We start from the raw sequence: 21,861 nt of genomic DNA, 5'->3' as shown, positions 1-21,861 counted from the left end.
ATATATATATATATATATATATATATATATATATATATATATATATATATATATATATATATATATATATATATATATATATATATATATATATATATATATATATATATATATATATATATATATATATATATATATATATATATATATATATATATATATATATATATATATATATATATATATATATAAGGGTTAAGTATTAGGTTGTGCTGCATAAAACGGCTGAGCTCTTGAAATGGGCAGTCCCCTAGGACAGATCTTAATATATTGGTAACCAATAGTGAACAGAACTCTTTATTGCTGACATTCTGGTCAAATCTACAATGAAAGATCCCACTTACATAAAACAAAGCTATTTATAAAGAATTAAAAAATCAGATTTCGGCTTGTCCCTTCAGGGGTCGCCACAGTGGATCGTGTTTGGCACGTTGATTTGGCATGAGTTTTTATTACAGATGCCCTTCCAGCCACAACCCTCTTGTTATCTGGGCTCGGGACTGGCACCAAGGTGGTCCTTGGTGGCTGGGCGGGGCCACACCTGGTGGGGTGGGATTTGAACCCGCTGGCTTCTGCATCCCAACCCAATGCTCTACCACTGAACCATTTATCCCAAAATCATTCAAATTAACTAAATACAGCATTTTATTATTTGAAGCACCTTTTACACTCCCCGCTTGCTAATCCAAAACTTGGATACAGTAAATTTCGTAAAATGAAAGCATATACTGTGGCCCACTGTTGGACTACCATGTCTTTGTTACTTGTTGAGATTTGAGACTTTTTTCATCAAAGTCTTGTCTTCACTCTTCCTTGAGGAAGAGTCGCACCTTATCTATTTTAGTAAAATCAAAAATCTTGTTTTCTTCCTTAATAGAAATACTGACAATTTCCCCAAATGTTTGTAGCAAATTGCTATAATTTAGTTCTCTTATTGTTATACTGCGTATAAACCTCCAGCTTGTGGCACCCTTTGCATTTTAACTGTACTGTACAGAATTTAAATGTCCTTTCCCCTATAAGATACCGTGTTGTTTGTAGTCCAGGTTACCAATAAAACAATTCACCTGTGCGCTTAGCAGATCAAATAACAAGAAAGATGTGTCATGACTGTACCCATATGGTATAAATATCTGTTAAGGTTTAGCTTGCAATAACAGTTTTAACAGTATGAAGAGACAGATTACACTTGTCTTTTCAGTGCAAGGAAATGGTGATTGAATCCAGCCCTGTCCACATATTTTTGGGAAAGAATCTTTCTAAATGATGTTTTGTTAGGAGATTTCTTAAAATAAAATGTAAAAAATCCATACGGCGTGCACCTTTGGGCGTTGTCTGATTCACAACGTTACACTGTGCACAGGATACGACAACACAATGTACAGACAAGGTGTCAATCCCCCCGGCTGAGTGCTGAAGCCAGTGCACAAGTGCCTTAAAGTGCAGTTCCTGTAATGGCCACTGTATTGCTTTAATATCTTCCTGAGTGACTAGGAAAACGTAAAACATCTCTCTCAAAATATACAGCTGACATTTATTCCAACAAGAATGGCCTCAACAGATGATTTAATTTATTCTAATATTTGCCTATTCTGAAAGTCTTTATTTAATTAAGATATATCATATTCACCCTTTATTGTACAGTAAGTACCAGTTTTTTTCACCCTGGTTTTGAAATATCTGTCTCTCAGATTTCTGTTGCCACCCTGATCCAATGAAAGTGAATGGAATTTCATTTGTTATACTCTCAGCAATGAAACATTGGATGCTTTCATTAAAATTGTTTCCATGAGGCTTTTTCTTTGTTTTCTCTGTTTAAGGAAAAAAATGTTTGTTGGTTTTCATTTTTATTTTATTTTTTTTATGATGTGAGCACCACAAATGAAATTTCATGTATGTCTTTCGTAGTCCTCTCTAGTGATTAACTCAGCTCTATCCAGGTTCCTCCACATTATCCATATTTGTGTCTGTAGGATCCAAATCCAACAGGCTGGCGTCAAGCAGAAAGTTAAATCAGATGCCATACATCAGTCACGTTTTTGTTCAGTCTATTGTCCCATTTTGATACAATGGGATACACTGATAAGACAAGTGTAAACAGGTCAAAAAGCCCTAAAACTATTGGTTTCCAACTATATAGAGAGCACATGTGCCACTGGGATTGTACAGTATATTGAAGATTGAAGATTTTTCTAAAGGTGTCAACTCAAACCCTGTTAAATTCTCATTCTGTATTGCCACAACTGTCAAAGCTTGCATTTGTGTGCTTCTTTTAGACAAAGTTGTCATGTTATTGTGGTTAGTGACAAAAGGAAGAGATTGTATATGTTGGAATTTGCTGCTTGAAAGCCCTAAAGCCTTATAAGAAGTGAATAGCAATTAATGTCAAATTTATGTCCAATTCCAAGAAGACAAGCAACATTGAACAGTCTGACATGAAGTGGCTGATAACTACGATGCAGAATTAGTTGAAGAACACCGTTAATCTAAATCAGTTCTTGGTACCAAACTATTTACCAAGTCTGCTGCGTTTGTTGCAGTGATTGTCTTTCCTGAGCGCTGAACTATTGATGGAAATCCAGGATTGGTCCTTAACATTTTAGAATTGGATTTCTGTGGGTGGAACCCAGGTAAACCACATGTTTGCAGCCATGTATAGAAAGCAAAAATACTTGTTAAGTGTTTGAACTGTGGTGTTTCGGAAAGACTACTTTAACCCTTTTTTCTTTAGGTGTTCTTATTTAAAAAAACAAACAAAAAAAAAAAAGAAGGAAAAAATAGATATCTAAACATGGTCAATAACCGTTTGGGGCTTTTTAAGCCCCTGGTTCAGCATTATTATGCTGTTGTACAATGTCTGGTTACATAAAAAAAAATGTCTTTTGTTTTTTACTGTAATGGGAATGAGCCAATAGGAAGCGCAGTGTGATTGTACAATATTTTAACAGATGAAGGAAAACAATGCAGTTCTTATTTTTATTTTGGAAAAAACAAAGAAGCAAGTTAAAGACCAGAATAAGTAGTGTCTTTGGGAACATTGTTCCTAAACTACACTGCTTGGTCTTGTTTTTTTGTTTGTTTGTTTTTTTTGGGCTTGTTCACTGTCTGGGTTCCTATTCAATCTGTAGAGATCTTGGTCATTCATCTCTGATCCACAAAATGACTCCTGTATCTTCTATTTTTGACCAATAAGAGCATCAGCTTCAAGTAGGCCTGTCCATAGTCTACCCAGTCAACAATAGGTGGGAATGTAGCAGCCTCCCTCTGCTCTTCAGTCCTCGTAACACTTTAATAACCGGTTGAGTTTTGTGCTGAATTTTGAAGCCCCTTTTCCGTTTTTACAAAACCAGCTTGTAGCTTTTTCAAAGTAAACTGTTTAAAAACTGTTGTAGTAGTAATAAGCTTTGTACGGCAGCTTGTTGCCCAGCTTGAAAGCCCAGTAATGCTATAAATTGGGACGACCTGGGTGATGAAGCTGTCAACCCAAAGTTGTTTGTTGTTCTGTGAGCATTTATTAAAAAAATGACTATGAATCCCTCACTGTGTGCAGTCTCAAGACTGTAGTACTCCCAGTTTACCCAAAGTTAAGCCCCTGCTGACAACACACTGGATACTTGTATATATGTTTAGTTTGTTTCTGATGCATTTCTCTTTTCAAACTGTTGTCTCCATAGTTTGACACTAGAATCTCTCCTTCTTGCCTTTCTTCCCATATAAATCTGATTACCTGATGGTGGGTTGTGATGTTGCCTAGAATGATTGTTTACAATTTGATTCCATTTATCTCTGGATATTCTGTAAATATTGTAATTCATTGTCTTTTTTTAACTTGATAATAAAGTTATCAGATAACAGTTGATTGTGTATCTCTCCTCTGGGCAGACACACCAAAAAAGTCATTATGCATCTTAAAATAAGACTTTTCCCTTGCCCAATATCAAGGGATAAGACTAAGCTGCAAAACATAAAACTGTAGGAATATGTTGCATGTTTTCATATGTTTGCTGCAGATACTCTTGATAACATGCAAAATATCACTTCCTCATGTGTGATATGTATGATGTGGGTACCCTCTAAATCAATGAATTATGCATATTAGCACGGATCTCAAATTATGACAATGCCCTGATAATTAAGCTTTATGAGGAATTAAGAATAACGTATAAGTGAAATGCTTTACTGTTCAAAATACTGTTTGAAATAGAGGCAATGGTGATGATAACCTGGAGTTTCACATTGTGCCCTGAGGTTCAGATTTATTTAAAGGAGATGTCTTAATAAATACTGGATTGATTGCCATACAGCTTGGTAGTCATTCATGCCAAGGATGAATAACATTGGAGATCCTCTTACAGAAATATTTCATATATATTATGATTGGGTCAAAATTTTAATTTGTCAGGTACTATATGGTTTGTGAGAAATACTTTTACTATTATCACTATTACAGAAGTCATTATCTTCAGATGTGCTTTGTGTTTAAATCTAATTGGCAACTAAGATGGTGAACACCTGTCAAACAACATCATATTATCACCGTTATTGCAGAATGTTACCATGCTGATATTAATTTTAGCTCAAAACTAAGTTACAGCCTCACAGAGGCCACTATCATGGCTGCAGGTTCTTGTTAGATGGAAAACAGTAGTACTTCTATATGAAACTCAGTAGAAGCACTCCGGTCTAATGGTGCAGCAGTTCACACATTTAATAACTCCTCCCATAAAATGAATCATATGTTGGGTAAATTATATTCATAGTTATCCTTTATTGGTTTTGTACAACCTGTTACTCATTTTCAATGACAAATATAATTTCCTTTGTAAAAACCAATAATAGGCATTGCAGCTTGTCCACAGGAAATACTTATGATCACTGAATACAACTCGGCTTTCCTTCTGTGCTATGCACTTTCTACTTTTCTGTTTCCACACCCTGCAAGAGCTCCTCTAACCAGAACCACAAACCCGGCAAATGCCAGAACTCCATGTGTACTTGTCTTTGTGTGTCTGCATTTGTACACGAATAAAATACTGCAACTCTTGCACCCTAAATACTACAAGTGGTTTAGATTGCCGACTTAACTTTGCTTCATGCTTCCATGTTTTAGAGGTGCTTCACTATACCAATGTCTTATTATATCAATAAAAAAGTAGTTTTTACTCAAATTCTTGATTTAACACACAACGGCGTCTCCTCTTTGCCCATTTTCTAAAGGGTGAAGTCTTTATTTTACATGTCTAACAAGATCTATTAAAAATATCTCAAAGTCACCAGCCATCTGACTGTAATCTCGGTGGCTCACCACTTCAGAAGGGGCTGAGTGCAGACTGACGACCCCTGGAGACAAGAGCAAGAGGCACAGAAACAGTGGGGAGAGGGGAAAGGAGGACACTGTTGCTGCTGGTGCTTCTGCTGCTGCTGAGCGAAGCAACATAAGGAATGCCTGATGAGTGTGTACTCAGGCCAAGGCAGGCAAGGGCACTGCTCCTGTCGTAATAAATGGATGACAGAGAGGGAGGAGGACAGGACTGTGCAGACAGATAGAAGGGAAAATAAGGACAGAAGAAGGGTGCACCGTGGCAGAAGGACAGGGAGAAACAGCTGACAAGAGTGACACGCTCATGCATACAGTCATAAAAAAGAGGAAGTGACATGAGAATAAGAAAGAAGTGGCTTCGGATAGAAACCCCAGTGCGCTCTACCAAATTAGCATTGCAGAATGCAACACAAAAGTAAAAAAAGTGAGTGCTGCATAATATTGAAAGTCCAACATAGTTAAATAACCTGTTATTATTGAAAAATGTAATGACAGCATATTTATTTGAGAGAAAGACAGTGAAAACGCACACTAAACACCTAAAAATGCATCCAAAAGTAAAATTGTTTTATCACGTGATTTAAAAGTTGTTATAATCTTTTGCAATTAATTCAAATTTTGTGACAAGCAAAGGTACAACGGCATCAAAGTTTAAATGAATTCCTGCAGATAGTTTCTGACAGGAAGCTTAAAAGTTCTGCTGTATACTTGCTTTTGTGGTGGTGTGAGTGGTGGGTGTCAGCTTTGTCTGGAGACTGCTCGAGGCCAGAGTAGTGTAAGTTCTGACATGTTAGAAAGCTATATAGTACTGTGGCTGCACTTTTATCTCAATAGGGTGAATTGTCATTTATTATTAAATCTTACATAAGTAGAATGTGTGTTTTGTGAGTATATTTTTATAAATGTGTATATTGTACTTACAGAGCAAATATTAGTAGTTGTAATGTGGTTTTCATTATGCTTATTTTTCATAGTTAGATTTTATTAATCATGTGAATTCATAACAACAATGGAAAGTACTTTACTCTATTACTCTAGTCTATTTAACTTTACAATTTGTATTGAATTTATCCTAATATTATTTTTACTAGTGACTTTGCAAATGAATACACAGGAAATGAGCATAAGATGTGTAATGCAGCATAAATAACTGTATATAAAGTAAAAAGTAAAACATTGGCCCCATATTAAAATACAACATTGAAATACTGCGTGTACAGAATGTTGTCAAGCAGAACTGAAACATTGACCTTTCACATTCACAGTTTGCCACCAGGGGCGCTGTATATCTGGCCATGCTGTAGTCTAACTAAATACCGGTGCGTAGAAGAAGACAGAGTAAGCGTCATGGCGGCTGACAGTTAAGATGAGCAAACGAAAACACCAGAGACACTTGAAAGTTGATTCATACAACGTTTAAACCAGACCTGGGCAACATAATTGTCGGCAAAATGCAGATTACTTTGAAAACCTTACAACAACAGACGTTTAAAATCGACATCGATGAAGAGGAGACGGTAAGTGTTTAAGCCATACATTTATGGAGGGGTTGGAGTGGGAGTCGAGTATGTCCTGTAACCGAGTGCATCGTTATTGACCATTTCATATTAAACTATTGGTAGAAATGTCTGCGTAAACACAATAGATGAATATTAACTCTACTATTTGCCCAAATTAAAATTATTTATGTTTGACCCTTCAAATCGTCCAAATTGTAAGGACAGATGACACCCTAGCATTAGCAATCATAAATTAACGTTAATGTCATTATCTGTGAAGTGTTTTAAAATGAACTCTGCGTACATCAGTGTGACTGTAGCAGTGAATACATGCATTACACATTAGTTAGCTTAGCTAATTATTGCTTTTAACTGACGTAACGTTAATTGTAACCTAACGCTAGGCTAGTGGTGTAAACTGACCTAAAATAGCATAAACCAGCAATAGCTAAACGTTTTGTTTATTTAAAAAGTGGGATACATTTATCTTCAACCGTCGATGACTTAAGTTCACTGGGACAAAACTCTAGCAAGCTACATTTAACTACATGGAACATAATAAACTGTTAACTTGTACTTTTATAAGCTTGCATACAGTAGCTAACAGCTAACGCTAAGTTAGCTAACGTAAGAGTTGCTTCAATTTCTAAACTTTACCTTAAGTGCACATAAAACCACATTTTATGAAATTAAATTTAGCGTGAAACTTGTATTTAACATTAATCTGTCCTTTGAATTCGTTATTCAGCTCCAGTTTTATAATGATATTGGCAGTTAACATTTTACAGACTTTGGACTTCATTGTTAGCTCGTGCTAACATTATATAACTGGTTATGGCTCGGCACAATGGTGGCAAAAGGTGATTCATTCATGATTTCATAGCATTGTGCCAAACAGGTGTTGTTGTCAATAAACTTATTGACTGTAACTTTTTTTTCCTTCACAGGTGAAGACATTAAAAGAGAAGATTGAACAGGAGAAGGGAAAAGATAATTTTTCAGTTGCTGGACAGAAACTTATATATGCTGGTAAGTTATAGCTGTTTTAACTAGAATGCAATAAACAGTAATTTTCTTTTTTCTTATTCTGCCTATTTTCATTCATTGATGAATTATCTCATTTATAAAATGTGAAACAAATGGTCATTGCAATGTTCTTTCTTTCAAATAGCTTTTTTACTTTTATTATCCCTAAAACCTCTTTTGTCGTCTCCTTTTTATGTGGTCACCATCCCACACTCTGGTTTGTTAGTACCATGACAAGTATGCAACACATATAGAAACTCCTAACAAATGGCTGCCTTTCATTTTTGTTCTTTAATTTATATATCAGATTTAAATTGAATTGCTTTAAGCAATTATAGAGTCAATTACATTGCATTTTTGTGTGCTGATATTTATTTGAAGGTCTGCTGGCAAACTACACAAGAGTCACTCAAATCATGACACCTTGCTTTTATGCGCTGTAGTTATTGTTGACAGTAAATCTGATGTCCGGTACCTGTACAAGAACTTTACACAGTCTATCACTTTAATGTATAAACTGGATTTACCTTTACCTTTTTTACCTTTTTAATTTATCTAGGTTTACCTTCATGCTAGTGTTTTCTTATTGAGATACACTTTTATCTTGTCTGCATTTTTTGTTATGTACAGTCACAAAAGAAATCTGTCTGCAAAATGCACAAAACGCCTAATTACTGTAGAGCAGTTCAGAGCACAACTCACTGATCTAATTGAGTTGAAATTGCTTGTTGTTCTTTATATCATAAGTGATTCTCCTGTGGTTCCCTTTCTCACAGTGTGGGGTAGACCCTCTGTTTTTGAGGAGCACATAGTGGTAATTTTGAAGAACACCAAGAGTTAGACATGGATTAAGCTTGATATAATTCAGTCAGTCACATCTTGACTAGAGCCCCATCCTGTAGCATGACCCTGGACATTAGTTTGGTTTAGAGACAGCTGATGTTAAGAGGCCTTTAACAGAACCACAAACGTATAGCCAGAGACAGATTTTCATGTTTCTGTTTTTCTGTTTCTTCCAGGTAAAATCCTCAGTGATGACACAGCCCTCAAAGAATACAAAATTGATGAGAAGAACTTTGTGGTCGTCATGGTGACAAAGGTTAGGAAACTGGAAATACACTTTTGTAGTAGAATTGTGTTGGGATTAGATTTGTTTTTATTTTTATTTTTAAATCTCCTGGATTATTTTCAGTGTGAGCTGATATTGCACTATGATTAGGATTCCTAAGCTCTTTCCACTGCTAACACTTATCTATACTCTGTTAGACAGTGTTGTCCATGACTGGCTCTGGTTTACCTGTATAACATATTGTAAAGTAGGTATAGAAAAGCTGTCTTCTTCCGCATGAATAATGTTAAATATATTACTAAACAGCATAGAGCACAATAAACAGAGTATAATTTGTTTATGCAGATTTGTTCAGAGGCAAATTAATGTGGATGTGTTTTGGGGGAGAAAAATACAAAATTCGATTTTCAGTTGCTGCACACAATTGGAAGACATAGATTTAAGGGTTAAAAGGTTAAAAGCTAGGTTTGAACTACCTACGTATAAAGTAGAGGTTTTTAAGTCTGTGATGAAATTTAGATGTTCTATTAGTATAATTTAGCCAGGCCATTGCGCAGAGACCCTCCAAAGTCTTAATACAGGCCAAAATCAGGATTTTGATGGTAACTTATAAGCAAGTGACCCATTGCAATTATCATTCGATATTGGTAAGGTTCCTTTTTTTTCATCATTTAATGTAATTGTCTTGTAGACTAAAATAGACTCAGCTGCTCCTCAGCCGACATCTACCACTTCAACTCCTGGCACTACAGCTCCTGCAGCACCTCCCACCTCAGCATCCAGCTCAGACAGTTCAACAGAGTGTTTCTCTACAGACAATAAACCAGAAGAAAGCCCGTCTTCCGACCCTGAACCAGCTTCCACTCCTGTTGGGTAAAATTTCTTTGGCTTGAAATATTTGTCTGTTTTTAGTGTGTCTTACTTTGGAAAGCGCTGTGCAGGTCATGCCTCAACCAAAGTCTGTTTTCTCTTTCAGAAGCTCTGAGGCCTCAACAAACACAAACCTTATTGAAGAAGCAATTTCTAATCTAGGTAAGGCTGATTTGTAAACCTAATTTGTAGGTCAGTGGCTCAGCCAAAACTTAATCCTACTCTTGACTCCATAGCAACATGCTCTGAACTTTACAAATATCGCTTTGCGAGTAAATCCTTCAAGAATTATCATGACTCATGTAGCTGTTAAAGTAAACTTTTAGCCTTTAAGGTGGATTGTTTATTTTATGGGCCACAATGGAGAAATTAGTCTTTATTTATGTTAAAGAAATTATTCTGTTTAATATTGTCAGTATTAAATCCCAGTTGTTTGCTCTGTTTTGTAAGCTTACAAAGCCTTTTCTGGATTCTGTAGATTAATGGCACATTTAAAAATTTTAGTCATTGCTGTACATTGCAAAGTTTAAAATGCACTTGCTGTGTGTTGTTTTAGTGACAGGCCCATCATATGATGCCATGGTGAATGAAATGATGCTCATGGGCTATGAAAGGGAGCAAGTGGTAGCAGCTTTGAGAGCGAGTTTCAACAACCCAGACAGAGCTGTGGAGTACCTGCTCACAGTAAGAAGGTTTTTGTTTGTGGCCACTGCAAATTTGATTAAGCTGGAAACTAATTTCAGAATTACAGGGTATTTTCAAACCTGCCTTGGTTAGTGTGGTTGAATTGAACTCGGTTTCCCCTTAGTGCAGTTTATTTCGGCTGGTGTGTAGACAGCAGTCGCACTCAGTGTGGATCAAAACAACTGCAGCAAGACAATTTATTTGACAGGGCCTAGGTCAGGCACCAGACAAACTCTGCAGCAGTTGGTTTGTGGTGAGAACATCGTCTGACCTCAGTCCAACAAAGATTGAGGCCCAGAACTGCATATTTTAGTTTAATGGCTAGTTGACACCACAGAGACTGCTTTTACATGCACTTAAGTAACCAACTCAGAGAAATCGTTTTTCTCAGATAATCAAGGAATGGGTTTACATGCACTTAAGAAACCTGGTTACTGGGAATCTATGCATGCAGCAGATGATTTCTACTCCTGATTTTATTTTGGAAGCCTGGCTCACACAGATTTTAACAGTATAGTGACAGAAAGTGCTACTTCCTGGCTTTTCTTTCTTTTTTTCATTCTGCTGAAGAGTAACAGTGCAGGGGGTAGAGAGGAGAGACACACAGCTGATACACAGCACAACTTATTTAGAATTTTATGAGGCACCCTGTGTTAGTTTTCTTTTAAATTTTAGATGGATTTGTTTTTAAAAACAAGGTACCATCGCACTGACGAGTGTTAGAGTGTTGTATTTTAAAGATGTCTTTTCATTAGTTGCACTTATCATTCTGCTGCAGAGTTTTGTATGGTTATATTGCCCAGATTTCTCCCCATGTGTTAAAAGAAACTGAACAGAGCAGACAATGCCAAATTTTACTGTTTCCCTTATTCAAACTAGAGCAAATTACCTACAGGTGTGAAAATGCCCAAAGTTATGTATATATATCAGTAGTTAGATTACTTTTTCTACAGGGTATCCCAGGCAGAGATCAGGGCCGTGCAACAGGACCTGATGCAGTGACACCTCCGGTGAGTGGATCTCCAACTGCCCCCACAGGCAGTAGCAATGTCCCTGGCAATGCTAGTTCATCACCAAGTGCTGGGGGAGGTAAATGGCCATCATCTATTCTGTATATTTCAGCAGCCTTATTGGCAAACATTTGTTTCTTATTACCTTTCAGTGTCTGCCTTTTTGTTTGTTTGCTGCTTATAGTTTCTGACTATACTTTTTCTTCTCAGTAAATCCACTGAGTTTCCTAAGAAATCAGCCCCAGTTCCACGTGATGCGACAGCTGATCCAGCAGAATGCTGCCCTGCTTCCTGCTCTTCTGCAGGAGATTGGCAGGGAAAATCCAGAGCTGTTGCAGGTGAAGCACTGACAGAGGTTGATGTGTTACATGATAAGAATGTCAGACGTGGTGCAGCCCTTAAAGACAGTATTAATTGAATGATTTCATAGTTTAAGAATTAGTCTGGTGTCACTTGAAGGGGCACTCGACACTCCACACATGTAGTTTAGTGTAGCTATCAGAAAGAGGAAAAAAAAAAGGCTTTTGAAATAGTAATACATGCAGGTTTGGGAAAGTCTTTAAAAGCATTGAATTTACAGCGAGAAAAGTCCTCAGATTATAATAAAAGAGCTCTAATTACAATTACAAATTTCATTTCCGGAAAATGCAAAGAACCATTCTTTAAGTCTTCTGATGTTATCTGAAATTCTTATGTGGACCTTTAAATATGTGTTAACTTTTTAGTAATTAATTAATTCTGTGTATTTACCAATTCAGTTTCTGCAGCTTTTCACTGTCATGTTTAGTAAGTAATTAATCAAATTATAATTATTGTTACATACAGCTGGAAACTGCAGATTCGTTTGTGATGTAGTTATCAGTTGACTATTTTATGTCTTTTATACTATGATTATGACTATTATTGTTGTATAAAAAAACATGAAAATTCCATAATATTAGAAAATGGAAACATAGTACAGTAAACATTTTCAGTTACATTTACAGCTCATCTATTTATATACCACTGTAGGAGATTAGTAACCACCAAGAACAGTTCATCCAGATGCTGAATGAACCCATTCCAGAAGCAGTGCCGGCAGGTGGTGGAGGAGGGACAGGAGGAGTAGGAGGAGCTGGAGGGGTGGGAGGTAATGCACAAGGTGGAGGTCACATGAGCTATATTCAGGTCACGCCACAGGAGAAAGAGGCCATTGAGAGGGTAAGAGGAACAAAACAGTCACTAACCCTTTTTATATGTCACTGCTTCTTTACTAGAAGTGCAGGAATATAATGCATGATTCTGATTTGCCCAAATCCTTAGTTTACTATATTTTTCACACTGTAGAAATGTTAAGTAAAACTCATTATTGTCTTATTAAAGTACTTTTTGGGCTAATTTGCAACTCTTGTCTCTTTTGATTCCAGCTAAAAGCTTTAGGATTTCCAGAGGGACTTGTTATACAAGCCTACTTTGCTTGCGAGAAAAACGAGAACTTGGCCGCCAACTTCCTTTTACAACAAAACTTTGACGACGATTAAAAGAGCAATCCTAGTTTGACTTGTTTTTCTTTTTTCTTCTTCTACTTTTTGATTCCTGAAACTGAATATTTGTGTACAACAAAAGCCTTTACATTTTCAGACTTTTATTCACCATTTCTTAACACTGGATCATTATCACAAAGACAGGCTGTTGTTTGTGATCAGTTTGAAATGGAGGAACAATTAAAGTATTATATTTCTGCATTAGAAATAATGTGCTATTAATTTTTTCTTTTTTAAAAATAGTTCAGTTAAGACCAACATGATTTTTTTATTTAAATCAATATAGCTTACAATGGCATTATGTTTGGCATTATAAGTGAGGTTGGTTCATGTTAGATCTCAAAGGTTACGAGAGTATTCTTGCACTCTGTTTAAAGTGCATAAGAACAAGATGCATGGCAGTGGTTCTTTATCTATTTGACCTAACCTCTTTGGTCACTCATCTGCATGTAAATCAGCACTTACTGATTGTTGTTAGGGGATGTGTAAAGTCTGAAGTGCAGTGCATATACAAAGGAATTTACCACACTGGCACGTGGTAGTTTGATTGCAATGACTCATTTTTACAGCAAAAAAATAAAGTTTTTGAGGAAATTGAAATCGGTGCCTTTATTTGCTATGTGCTGGGAGAGGCTGCAGGTATCTGGGTGTAGGCTGAGCTTTGTCTTCTTATTTATTTTGTGGTCTCTTGGTTGTGTTCAGTTCTAATAATTTAAAGGTTTTTTTTTATCTGTTGCAGTGCAATTATGATCATGATCTACTGATATTGTATTGACTAGATTTTTTATGTTAAAAAAAAAAGTATTGAGTTACTCTAGGACAGAATATTTTCTGTAATATCCATTCTTGAGGCTTTTCAGTAAGGCTGAAATTACATGTTTCACCTAAAGGGCAGTTTAGGAATAAAAGGTGAGTGATTGAAGAGCTTTTAGTTTGCTGAAAATTAAATTAACCTATAGGGGGCAACATAGACCACAGTGTGTTTCCAGCAGGCACCACTGACAACAAGAGGCTCTTTTTGAGCTTAAACAGCATACAACATGTGAAAGTGGGAGTTTTTTTTTCTTATATTTTTTACTAAATTTGACATAGATAAATACAATTTAGCCTAAAACACAGCTGATATGTGATAATTGTCAAAAAGTGCCATTTTTTTATTTACCAAAAACCTATTTAATCACACTTAAATTGTTTTTATTTCTTTTAAAGTTTATTTCAAAATGTATTTACTGTTTGTCTTTGTTTTTTTTTTACCTTTCGGATAGACTGTTAAAATGTCTAAAATGCATATAGAAGGATAAAGCATGTACTTATACTACATAGACAAATAATGTTAAAAATTATATAGCAGAAACATAACAAGACACTACATTGCCACAGATTCTTTAGGGGTTTTATTCATGTTGCACACCTGAGCGCTCAGATCAGATTTGGTGTCACCTTTAACTGTCCCAGTTGTTTCCCATATTCTTCCCACTGACAGGTGGAAAAAGAAGCCCATGGAAACAGGACATTGTAGGAGTGAATTTTTGAATAGTTTTTAACAGCAACATTGTGTTAGTTTGCCTGTAGTGATCTCATGATATTGGGTATCAGCTCATTGCAAACTATTGCTGCCATTTAAATGTGCTTCTCCATTACATTAGCAGGGAAATCTACAATTACTGTAACAAATAATCTTCAAGGAAACTCTACTTAATGTGCATGTCATTTTTCTTGCCTCTTTGACATTTGCTTTATGGGATGACTAATATTAAAAGAAATGACCAGAATACAAAGTTCATCTTGGTTTTATTTCAAATACATTTTTAATATACTGTAAAATACAAAACAATAACAAGAAATAATAAATTTTATTTACAAATGTACAAAATTCAAGATTATATTACATATTTAGGCTATAAACAAAACATCTTTGTTCAGAATCAATCAATACAAAAATATGAATGTCTCATATAAATTATTGCACAACTGCAGTGCATTAAAGATTGCCATCACCATTTTAAAAATGAAGCATTCACCTGATTAAAGTCAGATTTTGGAAGAGAGGTTTCCAAGAAACACAAACAACCATATGGCATTTTTTTGTTTTTTGTCTTTTTCCATAGTGTTCACCCATTTGGTATATTTCCCTTAATCTTTGGTACCTTTTCTTTAATGAAAATGTCTCTACAGATTCACTGAGCACCATACTGTATAAATTAATATTGTACCTGAAATTAATGGCATTAACAAAGCCTTTAATGGCATGTTGCTGGTAGAAGGCCTCTGGAGATGTTTGTCTGTTGCTCCTGGTTTCCCTGACAAAATAGTTCCAGTTAAAAGCTGTTGGCACCTGGTCCTCCAAGTTTTGTCGGTTAAATAAGACAAATTCCAGTTTGGTCCCTTTTATAAAAGTTTACAACCCTGGCTGAAAGGTCTCGTCAAGTCACCTGCACGACGTGCAAAGACAGGATCAGTCTTGAGTGAATTTCAAGGGTAGTGCTGCGAACACCACAGCTTGTCTTGTTGCTTGAAGGCAAATTATGGTTTTCAAAAAATGTAGGTCAGGGTTTTATATTTTATTTTGGGAGCCTTCAACCATCGTCCACCATGTGTAGTCCTCCAAACAAGTCTCATAAGTGTCTCTTCATATGAAGAGCAAGGTGGTCTGACCTTGAAAAGGCCCGGTCGCATTTTTGACACTGAAATGGCCGGTGGCCTGTGTGTTTCCTGTAGTGGCGTGTGAGCTCGTCCGAACGTGCAAACTTCCAACCACAGCCCTCCCAGTCACAGTGGTAAGGCTTCTCCCCTTTGATGGCAAGACAATACACACATGGAGCAGTTAGTGCTGGCCCTAAAGTTAAACTGGCCCAACCTTCCCCACCTTCAGAAGAAAAGAGGTCCATCCTGTCCTGCAGCTAGTACATAAAGGCTAAACTAATCAGCCCAGGGTTTGTATTTGAGCAGGGATAAGTATCAACCTGTTTCACTGCACCTGCCAAACAGCTCCCCAATGCCATCCTCCACCCATGTAACCCTCATTCATTCAAAAGAAGCCGGTTCATTTTTTAAAAAATAATTAGCTCTGAGCAAAGAAAACTAAAAGCGTTTAACAGCTCTCCTGTATGTTCGATATAAATGAAACCAAAAATAAATGGCAGAGAAAACGCCGAATGACAGAAAAGGAACAGTTGCATACCTGTATGTGTGCGGTGATGTGCTTTGAGGTGGGAGCTCTTTGTGTACGTTTTCCCACAGCCAGCGTAATCACACGTGTGTGTGGCGACTCTCTTCCTCGGCCAGGAACGTCTACCACGTTTAGGCTTTGGCTCTTCTGGCAAGCAGTCTCCACTAGAGATCATAAGGGACTCTGTGTAGAAAAAAAAATTCAGTCTTTAACTTTGTCAGAGGCTACACAGTTAATAAGGTCACAGGATCTCATTTTCCAGCTACATGAATGGCAGATCATATTATATTGTTGGCCTTTGCTTAAGACAGCAATCACTTCAGGTACCTGAGCTAATTAAAAATTAGCAGCATATCTCATTGTATTAAAGATTAGTGTTGACTTAAAACATCAGGTTACTTCTCAAATAACACAAATGGCTTGTACAGAACAAGGTTGAAAAAGGGGAAAAAAACAAAATCACACAATCACAGTTATTCACAACAATCAATCCCAAAGTGATGAGAAAACAACATCATTTGTGTATCTGTTCATGCTTTAAATGCATTTTTCTCCAAAGCCACTTAATGTAGACTTTTTATCTTTTATATGGCTGGTTTTATAGTATGGGGTGTAATTTACTTAAGCTCTGATTGTACAAGATGTTTTAAAATACACTTTTTTTAGACATAGATGTTATATTTATGTTGCCTATTATGTTCTGTCTCAGTCAGTTTATATATGTATATATTTATTTTCTTTCTCGAATAGATAAAATAAGAATTTCATATGAATAAGAAAGGATGTCTAACCTTGGTACTGCATGGATGATGGCTGGGGGTAGGAGGTGTAGCCCTGTGGAGAGCTATGGTGGTACCCCTGGGGAGGTAGAGGGACCTGTGCGTGGGGATGCCCCAGGACCTGGTGCTCCCGGCTCATAGGATGGTCAGGGGAGAGAGAAGAGGATGAGGATAACCTGCCGCCTGTCATGGGCCTTCCTCCACCAGGGAAGCCGTGTAGATCCAAGTGGCAAGGGCGCTGCTGCTGGCTCCCTTGGCCCTGGGAGTTTACACCAGTCATGTGTAGGTCTATGGGCTGTGAGATGGTGCAGTTACTGGGGTTCTCCTGCTTTATCCTGTGGCACGCAAAGGATGGTGAGGCACGCGAGGGGGTTGGTTCGGACACAGCATTAACGCACGCCTTGCTTACGTTCACGCCTTGGCTGTATTCACCCATGTCCATTGTTGTCTTGACCACGAACTTGCCATGGAGGCTGGTGGGGTGGAGGTATGCCGGGTCCAACTCGGGTCTCATGAGCTCTGCCACAAAGCCTCCAGAGGGCGAAACATCACTGATATCTGGGATGGTGTAAAGCAGTTCACTGGCAGTGCCCTGGGGTGAGGGGAGAGGGTAAGAAGAAGAGAAAGATCCAGGAGAAGGAGACAGGGTCTGCACGGAGCTGCACGCCATGGCCTCTTCCTGCTGTTGTTGCCGTTGTTGTTGTTGTTGCTGCTGAAGAATGGAGTTGGATAGAATAAAGTCGTAGTCCAAGTCTAAGTCTGGCTCTGTGTCTTTTTTGGACATGCTGGGGGTTGTTGTGCTGGTGGCGGTGGGATGGTCTGGGTCAGAGCAGTTGTGTCCGGTTGGCACACTAGATCTCTTAAGAGGGGACAACTCCTCCTTCCATCTCTAGAGGAAAGTTACAGAGGCATTAGTAACTGTACAAGTACAAGCTGCTTTTCTGTGTCATGTTACTGTTTAGATTAGAGGGAAGCCTGAAAAAACACATCACATTTGAAGCTGTCCTGTCCTACTTAGAAATGAGGGTTTGTTTATAACAGACAAGGACACCAGATATAATATAAGTTAATGTTTCAAGGAAAAAGGCACCTGAATTAGTATAAGTCTGGTGTAGCAAGTGTCCTTGGCACAGTGCACTTAGTAGAATACAAATTGGTTTTATTCATCATGAAACTGCATCGGAGAGCAGGAGCTGTATACAGTAAGGAAGGAGGTGCAGGGGGAGATTCTCTCAAGCCATGAGTGAACAGCCTGTTTTAAGAATAAACCAATTAGTGTCCATGCTTGCTGAAAAACCCACTCTGTAAACTGGTGCAGCGTGCTGTCATGCCCTGACTGTGCACATAATAACGTGGACACCAACAACCGCCCCCCCCCCCCCCCAACCCCACACACACATGCACACACATGCACACACACAGATTCGTTGATGCCCATCTCTGTCTGGCATGCAGTAACACAAGTGACCACAGGCTACTTACTAAATTGGCACTTCCTATGGATTTACTCTTGACGGTGGGGCCGCTGGCAAACGTGGATATGGATGGCAGAAGCGTCCCACCTAATGCCATCTCGACGTCATTTGGAGGCTGCCTAAGATCAAACAGAAAATAATGTAAATCCTTGTGGAGAGATCCCGGGAGCCAGAGTGCCGCCTGGTATAGTCCACAAGTAGATGTTCATCAGTCAAATGGTGTTAAAAGTTTCGCAAGGTCCACACCTCATCAGGGACAATCTGTGTTTGTGCGTGCGTGCGTGGAGCGTCCTCTCGGCGGTTCTTCGGTGTGGCTGCACTAGTTAAATATCCCCGGGTTTAAAGTTTCTGCTCCGCGTCGCGCTTTATATTACGCTCCAGGACATGCTGCCGCTGAAGGGCGCGCCTGGTCTCAGCAGCCAGACGGACTAATTTTTTTTTCTTTTGGTGTGTGTTAACGTTGAAGCAGTTTCTGAACGGGAAGACAGAGAGACGCGACGGACGGGGGGGGGGGGAATCTCTCGCGTCTGTTGCCATGCAGGGACCGGCAGTCTGAAGTGAGAAAAAACGCGTGAGAGGTATCCTTAAATCACTGGAGCTGGACACGCCTTCGTTGCCCCGCAACAAGCGCGGAAAAACATTAGCGCGAGGGAGGGAGCACGTGGGGTGGAGGGCTGGGACAAGCGGAGAAGAGAGAGAGAGAGAGAACGGGAGAGAGAGAGAACGGGAGAGAGAGGTTTGTTTGTATTCCTAGCAACGGTGCCTATCCTTCCTGCTGTTAATCCTGTGGGTGAAGAATGAAGGAGCATCTTTTTCAGACTGACGGACACGGGGAGTCACGGGGACTTTTATTTCTTTACGACTGGAGCTTCACCTTCAGGCACGGACATCACCTGGACAAGTTTACCATGTGGTGTCCCGCGTTTAAAAACGTGCATGGCCTGATTTACATTCTAGGGGGTCACAGGGCTAGAGTTTGTTGTCGGGACCCTGTAGACCCCCCACTGTACAAAAGAGTTGTCATGTTTTGCCCCACACACCCAGAATCTTGTTAATTAATTAACTTGTTAGAGATTAGTCCGTAAGAGAATATGGGAATTTGTCAGTTTGCTTAACTGTTTAATTGCCTTCAGTTTTTTTAACTTTTGGTCAAAGAAAAATAGGGATTTGAGTATGTTAACTTTCTCTCCAGAGAATAAAGATGAGCATGAGTCTATTATTTAGATAGATTCTAAAGACTAATCATTTAACCATTAAAGAAAACTATTGTTAGATGCACTGATAATGAAAATTGGTTGCAGCAATAAGGTTTATTTTTTTTGTGCTGTGCAATAATAGCTTGCTTTAGGTTTTCTGTGTTCAATACTCAAACATTGTTTACAATTACACTGGTACTATAAGCACTTTATGTTGTTGCGGCTCATTAACTCATTCTCATACCCCACCAGTAAGGCCTGACCCACACAGAGCAACTTGGGGCTCAGTGTCTTGCCCAAGGACATGTAAACATGTAGAGAGAAGGAGCCAGGGAGGCTAGTTAAGTGTTAAAAGTAGATTTTGAGTCCCCTCTACAAGACAAGGCTCGCAGGTGGAATGTGGGACCAATAGCTGATGTTGTACCTCAGTGCTACATGTTTCTTACAAATTTGTCATGCAAATTATGTAGATACAGATGAAATGCGATAAGAGATGTGAGACCACCTAGGGTGTTTGAGTAGTTGCCCATATTGTTGGTAATGTAGGATTGCGTCAAAGTACAATAGTGTTATAACACTTTGGATACAGAAATTTATACTCTTAAATATTAGTTTTCTCTAATGCTTGACTTTCTTCGAAATATTGGGCGAGACACTGAGAGACTGTAGCTTACTGTGGGTGGATGATGAATGTGTCCTTAAACGTATACATGTATCAGACAATACTTGCTGTCACTAGCTCCACCTGTTTCCAAATGTACAAGTGGATTCAGTTGCAAGTGATAATAGATAGAGTACATAGATTATACAAAAGCAGCAGACTATAGGTAATTATGCAAAGTATTATGGGTAATCCCATGCTGGGTTTAAATTACATCCCTAAATTGCAATAGGAGCTGCCAACCCACAACACATGCATGCACTTGCAAAGCAGAAATGAGTTGCACAATTGGCCTATATATTTATGACTTTATATATAGGTGTAACTCACGGTACTTTTCATGTTGTATTTCCACATGTTCACAATTAGACTTAAATAATAGTTGAATCTTACATTTAGTCATTCGGTAGAAACTTTTATTCAAAATAACTTGCAAGTAAAACACATGCAGAAGGAGCATTTTGGGGTTCACAAGGGAGACCCTGCGACCCTGCGATTCCTACAAATGTCCAAAAATGTGATTAATGGGAAGCTGTATGGGAAACTACTTACTTGGGAACATGAAATGGCTGTTTCACGTTGGGTTTGAACTGGGTGCAGGCAGTGTTTGCTCAGAGCTAGCATGCTAACACAAACCCTTTCTATCCGACATAATTAGACACATTGACTCAAGAGTTCAGGGCAAAAGCAAACAAAGCACTTGCCACTGATCCTGCTGCATCAGGATCTTATACGTCAGGCATGTCAACAAACATGCCTTCACTTCAACAGGACACACTGACTGTTGTCTGTTGGTGTCTTCATTCAAAGTTTTTAATTGCATGAATGCATGTTGCTTTAGTTGGGCAAATACAAACTGGTGGGAAGAATATAGACTATAATGCCATGGCAATTATGTAAATATCAAATGTATCCTGTTGAGTTAGATGCTTAATATGTATCCAAACAGTAAAATGTACCTCTTCAACTGCATATTAAAGAGTGACTCCTTTAAACCTGCAGTGTTTGCACTTCGTTTCTTGTTCCTGTAGACCTGCTTTGTACAGCAGGTAGGAGCACAAAGGGAGCTATGTCATTAGAACCATGTTCTTTATGGTGGAAGATAATGGTTTTGAAAAGGATCCTGAATTGACTTTGACAGCTGAGGTACTTTGCATTACAGCCATGACTGAGGGTAGAGAAAGGAGATAAAGAGAGAAAAGATGACACCACTGTGTGCGTTTCCTGAAGCTCTAAAGTCATGGTGATTCAGTATTTCACACTGGTATGGAGTGTTAGGAAGAAAAAAAAACCTTGAAATAACTTGTCTACAATAAATCATTTCATTTCATACAGTTCTACATATTTACATCATTTTAATGATGCTCTGTGACATAAGAATCTGATGTGGAGAGATTGAGATAATGTTATTGTATCGACAGGAGTAGCTGTTGAGTTCTAACTTCATACTTCAGAGGTGTAATATTTTCCTCCCATTGCCTGGAACAAGCGCCCCGATTGTGTTGTCTCTCTGTGTTTTTATGTCACCCACCTAAAGCAGCACTCTCAGAACAATTACAGATCTGAAGGTGAGCTCAGGT

At 38.2% G+C, this 21,861-nt stretch overlaps 2 protein-coding genes across 3 annotated transcripts; one reads left to right on the top strand and one right to left on the bottom strand.

The window, feature by feature from the left end:
- Window positions 1-6,632: 6,632 nt before the first annotated feature.
- Window positions 6,633-13,601, top strand: rad23b (RAD23 homolog B, nucleotide excision repair protein). Of its 2 annotated transcripts, none has more exons than XM_067484172.1 (10): window positions 6,633-6,837; window positions 7,767-7,848; window positions 8,865-8,944; window positions 9,606-9,787; window positions 9,894-9,946; window positions 10,341-10,468; window positions 11,422-11,557; window positions 11,689-11,816; window positions 12,490-12,678; window positions 12,885-13,601. In XM_067484172.1, the coding sequence occupies exons 1-10, from the start codon at window positions 6,772-6,774 to the stop codon at window positions 12,996-12,998; spliced, it is 1,158 nt and encodes a 385-aa protein (XP_067340273.1). In that variant the 5' UTR covers window positions 6,633-6,771; the 3' UTR covers window positions 12,999-13,601. The 2 variants fall into 2 exon arrangements, with proteins under 2 accessions (XP_067340273.1, XP_067340272.1); XM_067484171.1 differs by having other exon boundaries at window positions 6,634-6,837; window positions 9,891-9,946.
- A 1,174-nt stretch (window positions 13,602-14,775) lies between these two features.
- klf4 (Kruppel like factor 4) lies at window positions 14,776-18,996 on the bottom strand. The gene is made up of 5 exons (XM_067484170.1): window positions 18,671-18,996; window positions 18,432-18,543; window positions 16,962-17,838; window positions 16,183-16,353; window positions 14,776-15,792 (listed from the first exon to the last, which is right to left on the bottom strand). The coding sequence occupies exons 1-5, from the start codon at window positions 18,673-18,675 to the stop codon at window positions 15,617-15,619; spliced, it is 1,341 nt and encodes a 446-aa protein (XP_067340271.1). The 5' UTR covers window positions 18,676-18,996; the 3' UTR covers window positions 14,776-15,616.
- Window positions 18,997-21,861: the final 2,865 nt, after the last annotated feature.

Source organism: Channa argus, chromosome 18, assembly GCF_033026475.1.
Source record: "Channa argus isolate prfri chromosome 18, Channa argus male v1.0, whole genome shotgun sequence".
Taxonomy (NCBI): domain Eukaryota; kingdom Metazoa; phylum Chordata; class Actinopteri; order Anabantiformes; family Channidae; genus Channa; species Channa argus.
This window is presented reverse-complemented; position numbering and strand designations above follow the sequence as displayed.

Coding starts and splice junctions, on each gene's coding strand:
- rad23b (XM_067484171.1), top strand. CDS start 6,772: ATGCAGATTACTTTGAAAACCTTACAACAACAGACGTTTAAAATCGAC. Junction 9,788..9,890: donor CCAGCTTCCACTCCTGTTGG/GTAAAATTTCTT, acceptor TTTCTCTTTCAG/AAGCTCTGAGGCCTCAACAA. Junction 11,817..12,489: donor AAAATCCAGAGCTGTTGCAG/GTGAAGCACTGA, acceptor ATACCACTGTAG/GAGATTAGTAACCACCAAGA.
- klf4 (XM_067484170.1), bottom strand. Junction 17,839..18,431: donor CCATAGGAAGTGCCAATTTA/GTAAGTAGCCTG, acceptor ACTTTCCTCTAG/AGATGGAAGGAGGAGTTGTC. Junction 16,354..16,961: donor ATCATCCATGCAGTACCAAG/GTTAGACATCCT, acceptor TTTTCTACACAG/AGTCCCTTATGATCTCTAGT.